Source organism: Aulonocara sp. 'chitande type north' Nkhata Bay, linkage group LG23 (genome assembly GCF_057382095.1).
Source record: "Aulonocara sp. 'chitande type north' Nkhata Bay isolate Kocher_YH1m ecotype deep benthic linkage group LG23, A_spYH_male_GT1.1, whole genome shotgun sequence".
NCBI lineage: Eukaryota > Metazoa > Chordata > Actinopteri > Cichliformes > Cichlidae > Aulonocara > Aulonocara sp. 'chitande type north' Nkhata Bay.
In genome coordinates, this window is record NC_141365.1 from 19,710,219 (window position 1) to 19,725,161 (window position 14,943).

General features: G+C 38.2%; 1 protein-coding gene across 1 annotated transcript; it reads right to left on the minus strand.

Annotated features, from left to right (window-relative positions):
• Window positions 1-10: 10 nt before the first annotated feature.
• Window positions 11-14,033, minus strand: ftcd (formimidoyltransferase cyclodeaminase). Its single transcript, XM_086283216.1, has 14 exons — window positions 13,898-14,033; window positions 12,195-12,378; window positions 11,992-12,120; window positions 10,131-10,219; window positions 9,745-9,924; window positions 9,306-9,443; window positions 7,273-7,404; window positions 7,126-7,187; window positions 1,467-1,593; window positions 1,227-1,388; window positions 1,029-1,072; window positions 649-787; window positions 317-412; window positions 11-233 (listed from the first exon to the last, which is right to left on the minus strand). The coding sequence occupies exons 1-14, from the start codon at window positions 13,949-13,951 to the stop codon at window positions 150-152; spliced, it is 1,620 nt and encodes a 539-aa protein (XP_086139342.1). The 5' UTR covers window positions 13,952-14,033; the 3' UTR covers window positions 11-149.
• Between the last annotated feature and the right edge of the window lie 910 nt (window positions 14,034-14,943).

The following is a 14,943-nucleotide window of genomic DNA, read 5'->3' on the forward strand; positions in this document are numbered from 1 at the left end:
AATTAAAAACTTTTACCATTTCAAGTAACCTCTTTATTCTGAAGATTTTCCCTTGTAATACATTCATTGTATCCAGCTCTTCAGTGTTTAAAGTCACATTAATGTCAGATTATCTTCCTTGTGCAGCTTTATTTATTTCTTCAGTCTATTCAGTTTCTTTTCTCTGCAGCATGGAGGATGGCAGCACTGCTGTCTTTGGCTTCATGCAGCAGTTCTGACGCTCTCTTCTGGGTCTGCAGCAGAAACAAAAAAAACGAGTTATTCACAAGCAGAGCATATCAACAGCAACATTGAAGAACCTCATGGACACACTTACTGCTGCTCTGAAGGCTTCATCTGTGATGTCTTTGAGGTTGATCGTGACATTGTAGTATGCTCCAAAAACAGCTGTTTCTAAAGCTTTAGCTGCTACCTGAGACCAGAAATAAAACATGACAGGTGGGCTTATTTACAGCTTTGCTGTTGCAGGCGATGTTTGACAGAAAAGTGGGAGTAAAGACTAAAAGATTTAATATGCATTCATGTTTTAACACACCACTAATAAAAGACAAAGTTCCTCTCAGTTTATATCACCATGATGCTGAAGGTGCACTTTATAACCTTCAGAGAATCTGAGCAGAACAAGTAGAAACGAGTGTTTTTTCACACCTGAGCATCAGACTTGCAGCTAAAATTTCCGTAGACAACCATTTCTTTAAGAGATGGCCAAAGGATGCTGATCCTCTCAGCAAGAGCCAATGGGACGGCAACAGCTTGCTTCAGTCCTTCCTGCATCGCAGCTTCTCTCCTGATGAGAACAACAAACAAATAAACAGGAAGTGTTTCTGCAGCTGACAGAAATGAAATTAGTTTTGACCTTTTCAGCTGTAAAAAGAACAAAGTGAATATTTGATTATTTAAAAAAATGATCACAGGTGGAAACGTGGTTCTGAAAGTTACAAGGACATTTTAAAGACGTTTAAAAAATGTAACCTGACGGCATTCAGTCATTAGCAGTAATTGGTGGTCTTAAAGTCTTGAGTATTCACCTTTTCATTTCCTCTGCAGTTTTCTTTGGCATTTTCAGTGCTGCCTACAACATGAGACGAATATGATCAACTCAAATCTGACATGAAGACAAAACATAATCACACTCTGGTTACAGTGAAAGAAGTAAAGAGTGGAAATGGTTCCGGGTGCCTGCAGATGTTTCTGAGGCTCTGCAGCTGTTGGACCTTCCTCCTCACCATGTAGCTGTTGAAGGCGGAGGAGTCGGCATCCACCATGTCCAGCAATTCATTCATGGCCTGATAAAATGGAGGAATCAGCCTCCTCATCACACTGTCCAGATTCTCAAACTGCCTCTTCCCATACGTCATCTGACCAACCATGGCACCCAGTGCGGCCCCCTACAAGAGGGATACGAAATAAAATAAGTAACTAAAAGTAAAATTGTATCATTTTGTTATGAACCTAAAAGCTCGTACCATTGCACCAACTGCTGCAGAAACTGATCCTCCTCCGGGAGCTGCTGTCCGAGCACCAACGCTCTGAACAAACTGCCGCAGAGACAAAGACACCAGCTGTCCATCCTCCTGTGACTTCACCATGTACCTGCACAGGTGATACACACCACACCTACTTTTAACAAGATATCATCATCATTTATCATCTACTATATAATACTGACAAATAATGTTATATATAGCTTTTGTTTTATTTTAAAATATTCTGGGTTTGTCACAGGATTGATGCTGGATGTTGTTGAGGTTTAAATTTATAATCTTAAATGTTTATATGCTAATTATATTGCTTTATATAAGAAAGGCCTAACTCTGAGTACACTCTGTGCCAAAAGTGCTGACACGAAACTGCATGCTTTTGCAGAAGCATTGTAATTGCAGTAGAAAGTGAAACCAACTAGGCTGTTTGATCGAAACTTAAAGTGTGGTGTGACGTAGAGAGCAAGTATATAAATACCTAGGCTGCCGTTTGTGCTTCAGACCTGGGGTTGTGTGTTTTGTGTTCAGGTCTCATTATCCTGGATATGTAAAATAAAGATAATTTTTAAAGTAAAAGGACCACTTTTGAGCCATGTCTTTCTTGGCCCTAAAGAATCCAAAAGAACCGGAATTTAATACTTGGTGCCAGTGACCCGGATTCTTTTGCGGCTGAGGGGACTAATTTGGACCTTAAGGTACGATCTGATATGAGGTGGACAACAGACCACCTCATACCTATACAAAAGAGTATAGGTAAGCGCAAGCCTGTTGAAAATTGTGCACATTGGATGAATTCTAAATTAGTTGTCCACTGAATTGATGATTATTACCATTAAAGTGGCTCAGTAGTGGAAATTAAACTAAATTATAAAATCTATTAAGTAGATCTCAGGTGACATGTCCATGATACCTTTGGGTAATTAGAAATAAATACAGGTAAAGTTTGGGGATATTTGATAAAATTTATTGTGATTAATTTTAGGGTGAAGTTGAAAGTTGTTGTGATGTATGTTTGAAGTTGGTGTGTTATGTGTGTGTTAAGTCAGCCAAGAAAAGAGATTAGATTAGGACATTTGGTCAGGGAATTTTATTCCCACATTGATTATAGGGTGGGACCCGGGCATCAGATAATAAACTGGCGGTTATAGTCCACAGTGATGCTTCCAGAATTATTTAAAGTACTTAGGAAGGGAATTTGGACTTCCTAGGGGTGCAAAATGTTCTGAGGGTTATGCCTCCACTCTGTTCCGGACGCGGAACATTGTCCTTGGGCGAGAGGGTTAATTCAGCTGGCAACTGCGAGCACTGGGGACGCTCGTTAATAGCTAGTGGTCAAGCACCACTTTTCTTGCACCATTTGACCGACAGGGGCGGGGCCCCCGGGCGTGACCATTTTAAACGTGGCTCACATGTAAGCTTTACATAAAGCTTCAGGCGCCAGCACGACGCTGGGCGTTCATGAGGTGGAGCTTCTTGTCGAGCTGCGTGAAGCTCTTATAGATTAAGATAGGACTTAGTAATCGGGCCGCTGTCCCGGACAGATAACGGCTACAATTGACCAGCAAGGTGGGTGAACCTGGGCTTAGATGCTTTTAAATTAGTCGAAATGGTAGGATGACTAGTACTAGAGGAAGATGAAGTGAAGATGTGAATATGGTAATGGAAATAATTTATCTTGGCAGTTACTGGGAGTCTTTTGTTATATATAAATGTGTGAATGTATAAGTGAAGTGTAAAATTGTCATTTGGAATGAATGATTAAAGGTGAACATTGTTTTGAGAAAAAAGTGTGTGTGAGACGACGAAGTTCAGGGAAGTGTGTAAAATGCTGATGAAAGTATTGCGTGAATGATGCTACAAAACTGAGCTGAAAGAATGGTGATATGTGTGGAAAATTGTTAATTGTCCTGATGTCTGAAAGAGCTTTGCTGGGCACGCTGAAGATTTGGTGTGAATGCTGGCAAATGAAAGAGCTTAGTATATTTAAGTGTGTGTGTGCGTGAAATAAGGGCACATTGTCTTTAGATCAAGACTTAGCAGCAGTGTTGGTCAAGTTACTTGAAAAAAGTAATCAGTAACTAATTACTGATTACTTCCCCAAAAAGTAATCCTGTTACTTTACTGATTACTTATTTTCAAAAGTAATTAATTACTTAGTTACTTAGTTACTTTTTAAAAACACGATTTACAACCTGAAGAGGTGATAAAGCGATAGATCTTTCAGTCCAATTCTACTTTTTCTGCATAATCCATCATACAAAATGTAATCAAATGGAAAAGTCTCTTTTTTTTAACTTGTTTTATCAGTTTTAATCTTTTAACTTTATGCATCAAGCAAAAATTTAATTATATGCAACATTCTCTGAGTTGAATAAATTAGTTTAACATTTAAACCTATTTTCTACACATTCCAGCACATAAAATAAAATATTTTTTGTGTTTACACTCACTCTTTCAAATAGATGCAAGTAAAACACAGCAGAACATAAATAAAGTCAAAGACTCAGCGGTCCTATTGCTCTATTTTCACCTGTAAAGCAGGACTGCGGTAGGCGGAGGTTTACCCTGGTGCAGGTGTGCCGCGGTCAGTTGAAGAATCCGCGAGTTTCTCTGTGAGTTTCCCATTACATCGTTGCGCACTCGGTGCTTGCTTGGAAGTTTAGGAAGTTTTTTCGTTGTAAAAAGAAGTTTTCTTCCCACGCACGATGGACACTAATGTTTTTGTCACTTTTTATGGAATCAAACTCAAAGTAAGGTCAGTACTTCCACGCTTTAAACGCTGCACGCTCATACTCTCTCCCACAATCGATATGTGATCCATTGTTGATCTGCACACAGCTGTTGTCACTAACGGCGCACTCGCTTACGTCACTGTCGTGAGACATTCTCGCACGAAATCACGGTTTTAGTAACGCAGTAACACAGCGTTCCTACGGGAAAGTAACGGTAATCTAATTACCGTTTTTGCAATAGTAATCCCTTACTTTACTCGTTACTTGAAAAAAGTAATCAGATTACAGTAATGCGTTACAAGTAACGCGTTACTGCCCATCTCTGACGTTCACCATATCACAACAATGAGGTTATACAAAACACACATATACAAAGGGTTACATGTGAAATTACTTTTGGGGAGAAGCAGAATTGAGATAGTTTGAATCCACAGCTCAGTGCAAAGAGGCATGAGTTAAACCTGATTATAAAATACATATGCAATGAAGAAGCAGCTTACACTCCATTAACATGACCACATAACATGAACGCAAGGAAGAACACGCTTACATTTATCAAGGTGAATACATGAAATAAATTGGTATTTCTGGCCGGAGAGAGAGAAGTGGGTCATTTAAGCACTCATGATAATAATGAAAATGTCTCAGTTTTGTTATTTTTAGGTGTAAAGCAGACCTGGATCAATTTTCCACATGCAGCGGTCGGAAGAAACTTATAGGTAAACATCACTGGAAACGTTCAGGCCGAGTTTCTGGTTGAATTGGCTGAAGACAAGGAATGCTGTTATTTAAGGTGGGACATCAAAATTTGGGTTAGTAAACTTGGGGAAGAGAAAACTGACTGCTTAAGTGGGAAAACACTGCAAAAAGAAACATACAAAATCACACACACAAACAGAAAATGCATTAACCTTACAACTACGAGAGAGCTCATGAAGATTAGACAGCATGTTGAGCATGTGAGTCTGTTTATTAGTGTTAAAATAGTGTGAATTTAACACACTTAAACTCTGAAGTTGAGGAATAACTCAGAAAAGCTCCATGACAAGAGAGTGACGTTGGTGAAAATGAAAAAGTGATTAAGAGCTTGAAGTAGTTTTAAAATAGTGAATTGGAAATGCTCTTGTGTCGATTGCGCAAAACAAGTGATTTTTCTAGGAAGGAATAAAATAATTTAATAATGTGGTAAGATTTAAATATGCCTTTCTCTTGTCATGGTAACTTCTTGAGATATGACTCAGTATGCAAATTAGCTGAAATGAGTGGTGAGAAAGAAGCTTCCTGTGTGGCTGTGTGTCTGAGGCTTTCAATGAAGGAAACATAGCAGAGACTGAGGAGGATTACTTGGTGAAAGATATAATAGCAAAGTAACAGGATAATAAATTAAGGTGGTCAGGTCTGTTCAGAAGGGCAGATTTGGACAAGAAATTTATAATTTAGTGATGACACATTGTTATAACGGGTTTATATCTTATGCTAAATCTATGTATGTTAAAGTGCTAAAAGGGGAACATAACTGTGTGGCTTTTAACAAGATTTTTTGTGTGTATTTAGCAGGTGAAATTATGTGAGTTGACCTCGGACTCTCAGGACGCTGTGGAATCTGAGGCCAACCACTGAGATATGATGTGGGGAAGAATGAACAGAGGGAGTGATTTTAAGTCTGATTTCAGACTATGTAAGTATTAATTAAACCAAGAGTAGGGCAAAACTTTTGTGGCCCTGAAGTTTTAATCTCCATAACATATTGATAGATTAATAAGCAACATTTTTGTGTGTTTAAGATCCTTGGGGTTGTTGTTTGAGTGATGGGTGGATTCTGTCAGTTAGATTTGGGTTGTTTTCTTATTTTATTAGAGGGAGTTTTAGTAAACATGGACATGTCTAGAATTGGGCCCTTTAAAATTGTAACAGTGCACTTAGAGAAAACCTGTCAGGTGATTATGTGTTGTGTTTTGATGAGCTAATAATCAGCTCTCTTTTTTTTCATTTTTTGTAAGCAGGCCTTCAAGATTGAATTAACAGCGCTGAAAAGCGCCAAGCAAACTACTGTTTTGGACGCTTGGCCTCAAATTAGGTGAACCACAGCCTCACAGATCTGGGACTATGGACCATACGGATCGGGCTCTCATTGGCATGTTTCAAATTTTTTTTTTTTTTTTTTTGCCTCAGATGAAGACAGATGAACTGCTCCATCTACAAAGTGGAATTTCTGAGCACCTGAATAGAGAAACTCTAAATCCCCCAACAGGACCTTCATGAAAATCATAACATGTTTGACCTCTTTTCTAGTGACGGCACTGCTAGTGAGAGACGTACGGTTTTTGATATTGTCATTGCAGAACAAACTGACATTGATACAAGATATCAGATATCACTGATACAAATATGATTGATATGGAACCACTGATATCAGTAACTACTGGAGGGACTACTATAAAAAAAAATAACTGATTCAACCAACAGATTCTGTCTGCCATGATTCTTTTTAAGACATGTCCCACCTTAACACTGTATAAGAAATGGTTCTCACATTTGTTGAAATATGGTCCTTAAAAGACACCAAAATACAACAGATGCTGGCATCATCTCAGTGGAAAAGAAGCATCCGACTGGTGTGCTAGGGTTCAGAAGTTCAGAAACATGATGTAAAATCTGGTACCAGAGACAACCTACTAACCCTCAATGATTATTAGGTGGGTTTGGCAGTTTTCTCAATCCACTCCACAAATGTTCTAGAGACTTTAAAAGGATTTATAATGTCCTTCTGCTTTCTGTTTATTTATTACTCACAGATAAAATGTAATCCTGTCATTATAAGGGCTGAATGTTCTTCGATGTTCTTATATATTTTTCGGGATATAAAGTATATAATGAATCAGCTGACTACATCACAGTTTGTAAATACTCACTCTATGATTCTCTCCTTTGGATTAAACAGACCGAGGGAGTCGAGGCCAAGTTTACTGATCACCTGACAACAAACAAACAAACAATCAGAGCCTATAATTTATTAAAATATCTTAAAAAAAAAAAAAAAAAAAGAGTCATCTGCTGACCAGTCGGACTTTGTGCTCCTCTTTGATAATGAAGAGTCGTTCTCTCTGGATGTAAAAGTCAGCAGAGTCCAGCAGAGCCTTCAGAGGGATCAGGCCGACAATCTGAGAGCCGACCACAGGCAAGTTTAGGTCCTAAAAGACAATTTCAATAAAAGAAAAAATTAAGTCAGTAACAGTCTAAGGATTTGTTGGTCTTTACTTAACCCTTTAAGACCTACCATAGTCTGCCAGAGCTTATATTTATATTTTTACATGCTGTAGTTCCCTTTTTGGGAGCATTTCAAGTTGCTATACGTTAATACAACAGTTATAGCTCAAATTTTAATAATATGTATGCATTAAGTCCATAGTAACCACAAAAATTGCAAAAAAGTGCAATAAACCACAAAAGAAATTAAAATCGTTTTTAGTTTTTTTTTTTACATATATTTATAGTTAGAGAAATTTAACCTCTTAAGCACCAAGGGGGGTTTCTGAACTTCCTGCTCGAAAATGTAATGCCCAAATTTAATTGATTATTTCTCTCCAATTACAAACTCTGTCCTTACAATCTTGGTATCAAAATAAAGCTAACACTCACCAGAGGTGTAAATATTGAAGCAGATATTACTGTGTCAAAGTTCCTGAGACTGGAACACAGGAAAAGTAAGTATATTTTATCCTCGCCTAATTTTTTTTTTTTTTTTAATTTTTAGCATATAACCCTTTTAAAAATATGCCTCAGATCACATTTGGTTCCAGGATTTCAGTAACCAACATATAAACATCATCTGTGCAAAGATTTATGTTTCTAAAGTGAAACAGTGAAAAATTACTGCCCTGTCAATACATCAATATCCAGACGTAGTACAAAAATGACCAAATTTGGCACATAATTGGACACCATGCCAGTTGAATTTTTTTAGGTATTAAAGAGCAGAAATTAATAAATTTTATTATCAGGCCTAAAAATGCTCTTTTTTAAAATATATTTTTGAAGAATTAACCACACATTTACATGGTAATGGCCCTTTTCTGCAGTGCGCATGAAGCGTTTAAATGGTCTCTGGCCCTTTAAACTCCGAGGAGCTGTAACTTTGGTTTCTTTTGGTCAATTTGCATGATTGACACCTCTTTTTAATTGTTTTAGACAATAGAATCAAAGTAACGATGCCACGTTCACGTCACTTCAACCAATCAGACGTGGGCCCAAATTTGCTGCATGTGGCGTCTGTCCAGTCACGTGTCTGTAGGTGGGTCTAAAATGGAGGTTGTTGACAGAAAACGGCTCTGATGCGGCTAGGTAGGCATGGTAACTACTGGTAATCACGTGGCTACCGGCTACCAGCGAAAATAACGGAGGAAATCGGGATGGTAAGCCAATCTCTGTCTTAGCGCATTTGCACCACTCTGTGTTTTAGTGGTCTTCTTTTGCGGCTCATTCAGTGAATTTTGGTCTGATCGTGGTGAAACTTGGTGTGTGGAGTCAGTGATAGCTCTGGAAGCTAACCAGCCTATCTTTAGCCGGTTACATGAAGTCTGGAGAATTTCCGGTTCAGTTTTGTTTGTTTAGCGGTCTTCTGTGCATTTACGTAACTGCTTGTTTAATCATGGCTTGTTTTCAATGTGTTTGGTGGTTGTAGAAATGGTTTATATGACATTTTAGCTGAGATTCTGAGGTTTCTGTGGATACCACACATGTCTGGACTTATATTTCTCATCCTGTGTTATAACTGATTAAACGAGATGTCCTCCTTTTTGCCCCCGGTACCGGGGGCGTGGGGCTTAAGTGGTTTTAAGAGGTTTATCCCTCAAAACTGTAAATAAAAAAAAGTTGTACAAAAAAGTTTCCAACAACAGGAAATTTATTTTGAGTGTCTTCATAATTTTATTTTTGAGATACATCAATTTTTATATACTACAGGAAAAATGAAAATGAGTATTATAATGCTAATTTGCAAAAAAACCAGCATGTGCATCAAAATAAACTATTTCCAGCAGTGTAATTTGAGTTCTAAGCATCCCAGAAACGACACAAAGTACACAGCTCTAACCTCCGCATCTCTGCAGATCTCCTCATACACAGCATGGAGGGGCGTCACCTCATAGTCCAGAATGTTGGTGGAAACCTGAGCAAGGTTAGCCTCATCCAGGTACCAACCAATCCCCTGCACCTTCTTCAGCTGCCCAGGCTTATGAACACAGAGAAGAAGAAAAAAAGATTTTAATACTTAGTTTTATATCAAGTCCTATTTAATTAAGTAAACCTTTCAAACAAACATAAGAAATTCAAAAATAATCGGAAATTTCAACTAATTCTCCAAAAAGTGGAAAATATTAGAAAAAAATTGATTTAAAAAAGAAAAATCTGAAAAATTCATCAACAAAACAGGAAGAAAGAAATCCTAAAAGGACATTTTAATCATGTCATGACAGCGAGCAACACCCACAGCATGAAAAGCTAAATAAATAACCCAGATTCCCAGGACGCACCTGGTCCTTCCCTCGACCCTGCTCCCGGATGTCCAGTGCTATGCGATGAGCCTGTTCTTTAGTGCTGATCAGGTTCACATTATAGGCAATGAGGAACTTACGAGCACCAGTTACTGTTGCGCCCCAAGATGGTACAAAGTCGGCGGGGCCAAAGTCAGGGGCCCATTCATCACGTTTCAACTGGAGGGAGAAAAACATTGTAATTGGAAATAGAGACAATTTTCTTGTGGTTAACCATATTTCAAGTTAAAAATAAAAATCAATCACTGACCCTGCTGTTACAAAGAAACCTTTTTTTTTTTTTTAGAAATCATTCTCAGAAGTTAGAGCCACACAACACTAAATGAGCGAAGAAGAAAGGAGATAATGATTTGATGAGTCCTCACCTTTTCAGGCAAAGCTTCGTACTCTCCTGTTCGCACAGATGGGAGGCTTCTCCTGGTCTCTGTTCGAGCTGCTTCTCCATAAAGATACACTGTGGAAAAAGAACCTTATTTACTTCTTAATTTGAATTTAAACCAAAAACAGTGTATAGTAAGCTGAGACTTGAATCTCGGGTTTATTGCTGAGAGGGTGAAGCCTCCCTTTTGGTTCTAATGTAAAAACATTTTGTGGTTTTTAAAAATCAGAGCAGTCAGGAAAAACCCCCCAAATCATTTTACCTCATTAACCTTCCAGTTCTGTGCTCCCCCATCCCCCTTACTTTAGTGTTCTCATTCAAAATTGACCAGTCTGTTTTAACAGCTCTTAAAAGAATGACCAGGAATACAGTGCCACCCACTCATTTGCACTTCTGGAGTTTTGTTCTGGGCTCAGCATGCACTGGAGCTGACGTCCAAATGTTTGCATTTGTAGTGACAAAGTTGCTCTCTGACTTTGGCAGCAATTTATTGACAACTCAGTAAGAACATGGTAATAGTGTGGAGTGTGGCATAAAGGGACAATAGTTCCATAATACCGTATACCACTATGCAATTACAATATAATAACTAGTAATAGCTTGTTTCATTGGCTTTTAGCTTTTGCATGCAGCATAGTAGAAATGGTAGTCTTATATTTAGTTGCACTGATTTATAGTTATTATATAAAAACTACCACACAAGTACACCACAGCATCAAATATAAAATATTTGAATATTATTACATTCAAACAAAGGACCCTTTTTAAGGTATATGGAAAATTCATTTCACATATAAATATTGTAATATTATCCTAATATATGAAAACACCAACGTGCATTATTATCTTATTATCATGCCATTACTACCACATCACTGTTATTATAAATGTATTCCCATAATTCTGCACAGAAATTACTATTTTATTGCTCACAGCTTCTCTTATTCTTAGAAAAATATTACTGTACTGTTACTAACAGCTTTACCCTCACAGGCATCATTATTCTATGCTATACATTTCGGCCAATAGTGGTCAACTAAAAATTACTTTGTTTATTATCTTGTATGTACATTAAAATTAAATAGTAATACGTAGTTCCCACTCTTTTATTGCCACATTATTGGCCCAGGATTATGTTATTATTGGGCTCTAACATAAAGTGTTTTATTTTCATCTCAGAAGTCAAGATAAGATAAGACTTTTGACTCAGTTAAGAAACAATAAATAAATCAACTTCTGACTCTTTGGCTTCATTTGAATGCGACAGGTGATTTTTTTTTTCATGTACTTGGTCTCTCACCACTGATACAACACTAGCATCTGTGCAATCGGTCTCCGTACAGCTCTTATAGTCCTGAATAACAAACCAAAACCTTCCACTTCAGTCTGATTTCCTCAGCTACAAAAGACATTAAATTCCAGACTTATTTACTTACAATATGAAATTCTGAATTAAGTAGCACCTCTGTCATTTACCTAACTCACACAAAAATTCTGGGCACTGATCAGCACCTTCCACAAAACAAGGAGACATTGTTGCCATCATTAGAAAACCACTGGGTGGAGAAAAAGGCTTAACAACAAAAACCTCACAACTGTGAAACATTGCAGGTTGTCATAAGTCTGTCTGTGTTACTTGCTTTTTGTGCTTTATGTCTCGTCTGTCTTATCCAGGTATTGCTGTTTTTTGTTTTTTTTTAGTTTTCCTAATAAACAATAAAAATTGACTATTTTTTTTAAATTTTACATTGGCATTTAGTTTTATAATTTTATTCTGTTTCTCATTCTTGTTTTCTTGCATGTTTGACTGCAATAAAGCTGAAGCTGTTTTTTTTAATGAGCCTCACCGGGCACATGCAGCATCTCTGCCAGTTTCTGTCCGAACACGTTGGCACACTGCACGCAGTTGTCCATGCTGACGTTCTGGACGGGGATGAAGGGACAAACGTCCATGGCCCCGGTCCGAGGATGTTCACCTGGACAGGAAACATGTTAATGCCTTGATGTTAGGAAGCAGCTCCCTGAGATGAGCTGCTGGGCTCAGACACACCTGAATGTTTTCTCATGTCAATAAGGCTGAAGGCCTGGCGGGCGGCGTTCAGCGCCCCCTCCACCACTGCCTCAGGAGAGCCCACAAAGGTGTAGACGGTGCGGTTAGTGGAGGCTCCAGGGTCGACGTCCAGCAGGCTGCAGCCGGGTGTGCTGGAGATGGCTGCTGAGATGGCATCGATCACCTAAACAGTTCATAGAGAAGTTGTAATAATGTGGCTCACCTGCTTTAGTTAGTCAAGCTCAAAGGAAATATTGTGTTAATAAAGAGCAAGAACACTTTGGATTGCGAGTAAGGATACTGTGGTGGCCAGAGTTTAGACTGTAATAATGGCTCTAATGAGCATCACAATGAAGTGAATGACCAGAATTTTATGCAGAATTGATTCTATAACTGTAGAAATTTACACTCAGCTGTCATTGAAATAAAATGGAAACAATTTGAAATGATTTAAAACCCGCATTAAACTGGAAATAGAACAAAGATAACATCAAAAAATTGAGAATTTGTGTTAGCAACAAGTATCAAAATCTTAAATTAGGAACATGTTTCTCGGCTCTATTTATTTATTTATTTATTTATTTACATTGTTATGAGGACACCAGTTGCTGCAGTTTGAAAACGACATACGTCCTTTCTCTTTCATAAAGTTGGGTTTCAGCTTCACCTGTTTTGTATTTTTGGTATCATAAAGCATCAGATGCTTTCAGTGAGTGTCCAATTTGGACTGTACTCTGGTTTGATTGGCAGCTGATTTTTTACAAACCAGTGCTGCTGGAATATGAGAACAGTGTAGTTTGTCAAAAAACAAGCATATTCTGTGGTTAAACAGAAAATCAGCTGATTATTTAATGTTCCCACTTCCGTGGAACTGTTTTCCTCTTGTGGGAACAGAGGGCAAAGGTCAGTACACAGCTTTACTCTGGAGTGAATCTTTAATGTCTGTTTAACGAATGTTTCAACAGATAATCTGAACTCAAGAGCACCTCACTCACACGTTAAACACATCAGTCTCCTGCAGATTTCATGTTGAGACATTTAAACTGTTTTCAGAGCAGTTTAAAGATATTTTGTTTGTTTAAAGATAAAAAGATTAGCTGTTTAATGTTTAATGACATATCTCATTACTCTAAACCATATCTTGGTCACTTTTTACTGAACCGCAGTTTTTGACAGTTTAAGTTATATTCTAGCATTTTATGCACTTCCTGTTCAGTAAAGATCCAGAAATCTGTCAATATTTTTATTTTAAATTCAAAGGCAAATGAAGAATGAAGTCTAGGATCTTGCTATGCTCTTCTTTTCTCTTTTCCTTTCTCCTCAGATGGCTGTTCCTCTGAGGGAGGCTACTTCCTGTAAGATGAAGTTCTTCCTCCCCACTGTCACCAAGTGCTGTTCACAGGGAATCATCCGATTCTCTCTCTCTCATGATCTCAAACTGCCAAAAGAGCCTAAAGTTTTTTCTGATTTTTTAAAATCATCTCAATGTCAAAGATGTATAAACTATTAAATCAAACACACAGATCAAAGCAGCAAATACAAACACTTGCAGTTGTAACTTTAAAACTAAAGTCAAACAGCATTTCAATTCACAATGAGCACATTTATACTTGAATCACATTTTGCTGATAATACTCACACACCTTTACTTATTTACTTTAAACTGTTTAAATGTTAATTAGGCAGAAAAGTCCTCCTCTCACCTCTTTGTTTCGGCCCTCGGAGAAGTTGGGGACACACTCCACCAGCCGAGCCATGGTGCCTGCTAACTGAATGAAAACCCAAAGAGTTCAGTTTCACCCAAGTCCAACCTCACATACCCCCCTCCAAAAACCTCTGAACCCCTCAGACAGACACTGAGCAGCGGTTCAATCATTAACTGTGTGCAGCAGATCAGTAGGTAGGTCACCTGACAATGATTACCACCTCTGCACACAGACACTCTTTCAAATGCCAGCAGATTTTTTCTACATAAGAGAACTCTGTCTCAGTTTCTGATCACAGGCTGCGCTCTTGAGATAGTCCAGTCCAGAAGGGCAGAAAAAGCATGTTTCCTTCTATTCCTAAATCCTTGACCAACCAATCAGCATACTTCAAGACATTACTGATGCTGAATTTGTGAAAACTAAAATAAAACATAGACTTTTCATTCTAATAATTTTATCCTTTAGCTCTATGTTCACTGAGATCTGTCTCGCTAGCGTCCTGTAGCTGAATTTTTGCCAATTTCAGTACAGTGTGAGACATATAAGGATAGCCATAAACATCTGGGCTCTGTGCTGTGAAACAAATTCAACATACTCAGAATAACTTCCAGTTACCTGGATTTATGGCTTTACCCTACCCTAACATCATCAGTCAGACAAAGAGGCCATAAGAAAGTAGGTATCAACATTAGGTTAAACCAGGTCAGTCTAGGTACAAGTGCTGTAAAATGACAAGGGTGGCTTTGGCAGCATGTGACCAATTTGCCACCTAGCCGAAAACCCGTAGTGATCACGTACGTGTCTGTAGTATTGGAAGAGTTGAGACACATTTTTTTATAAACACTGCATCTCTGTGGCTTTTAAACCCCAAAACACGCTGCACCAAAAATTAGCCCACTCCAAGAATCGGGTCTCCCGACACAAACAGAGTAAGATAGTGTACGCTGTTAAGTGCCAAGAGGATTGCCAGGATTTATCTATTGGAGAAACCAAACAACCTCTGCCAAAGCAGATGGCACAACACAGAAGAGCTACCTCATCAA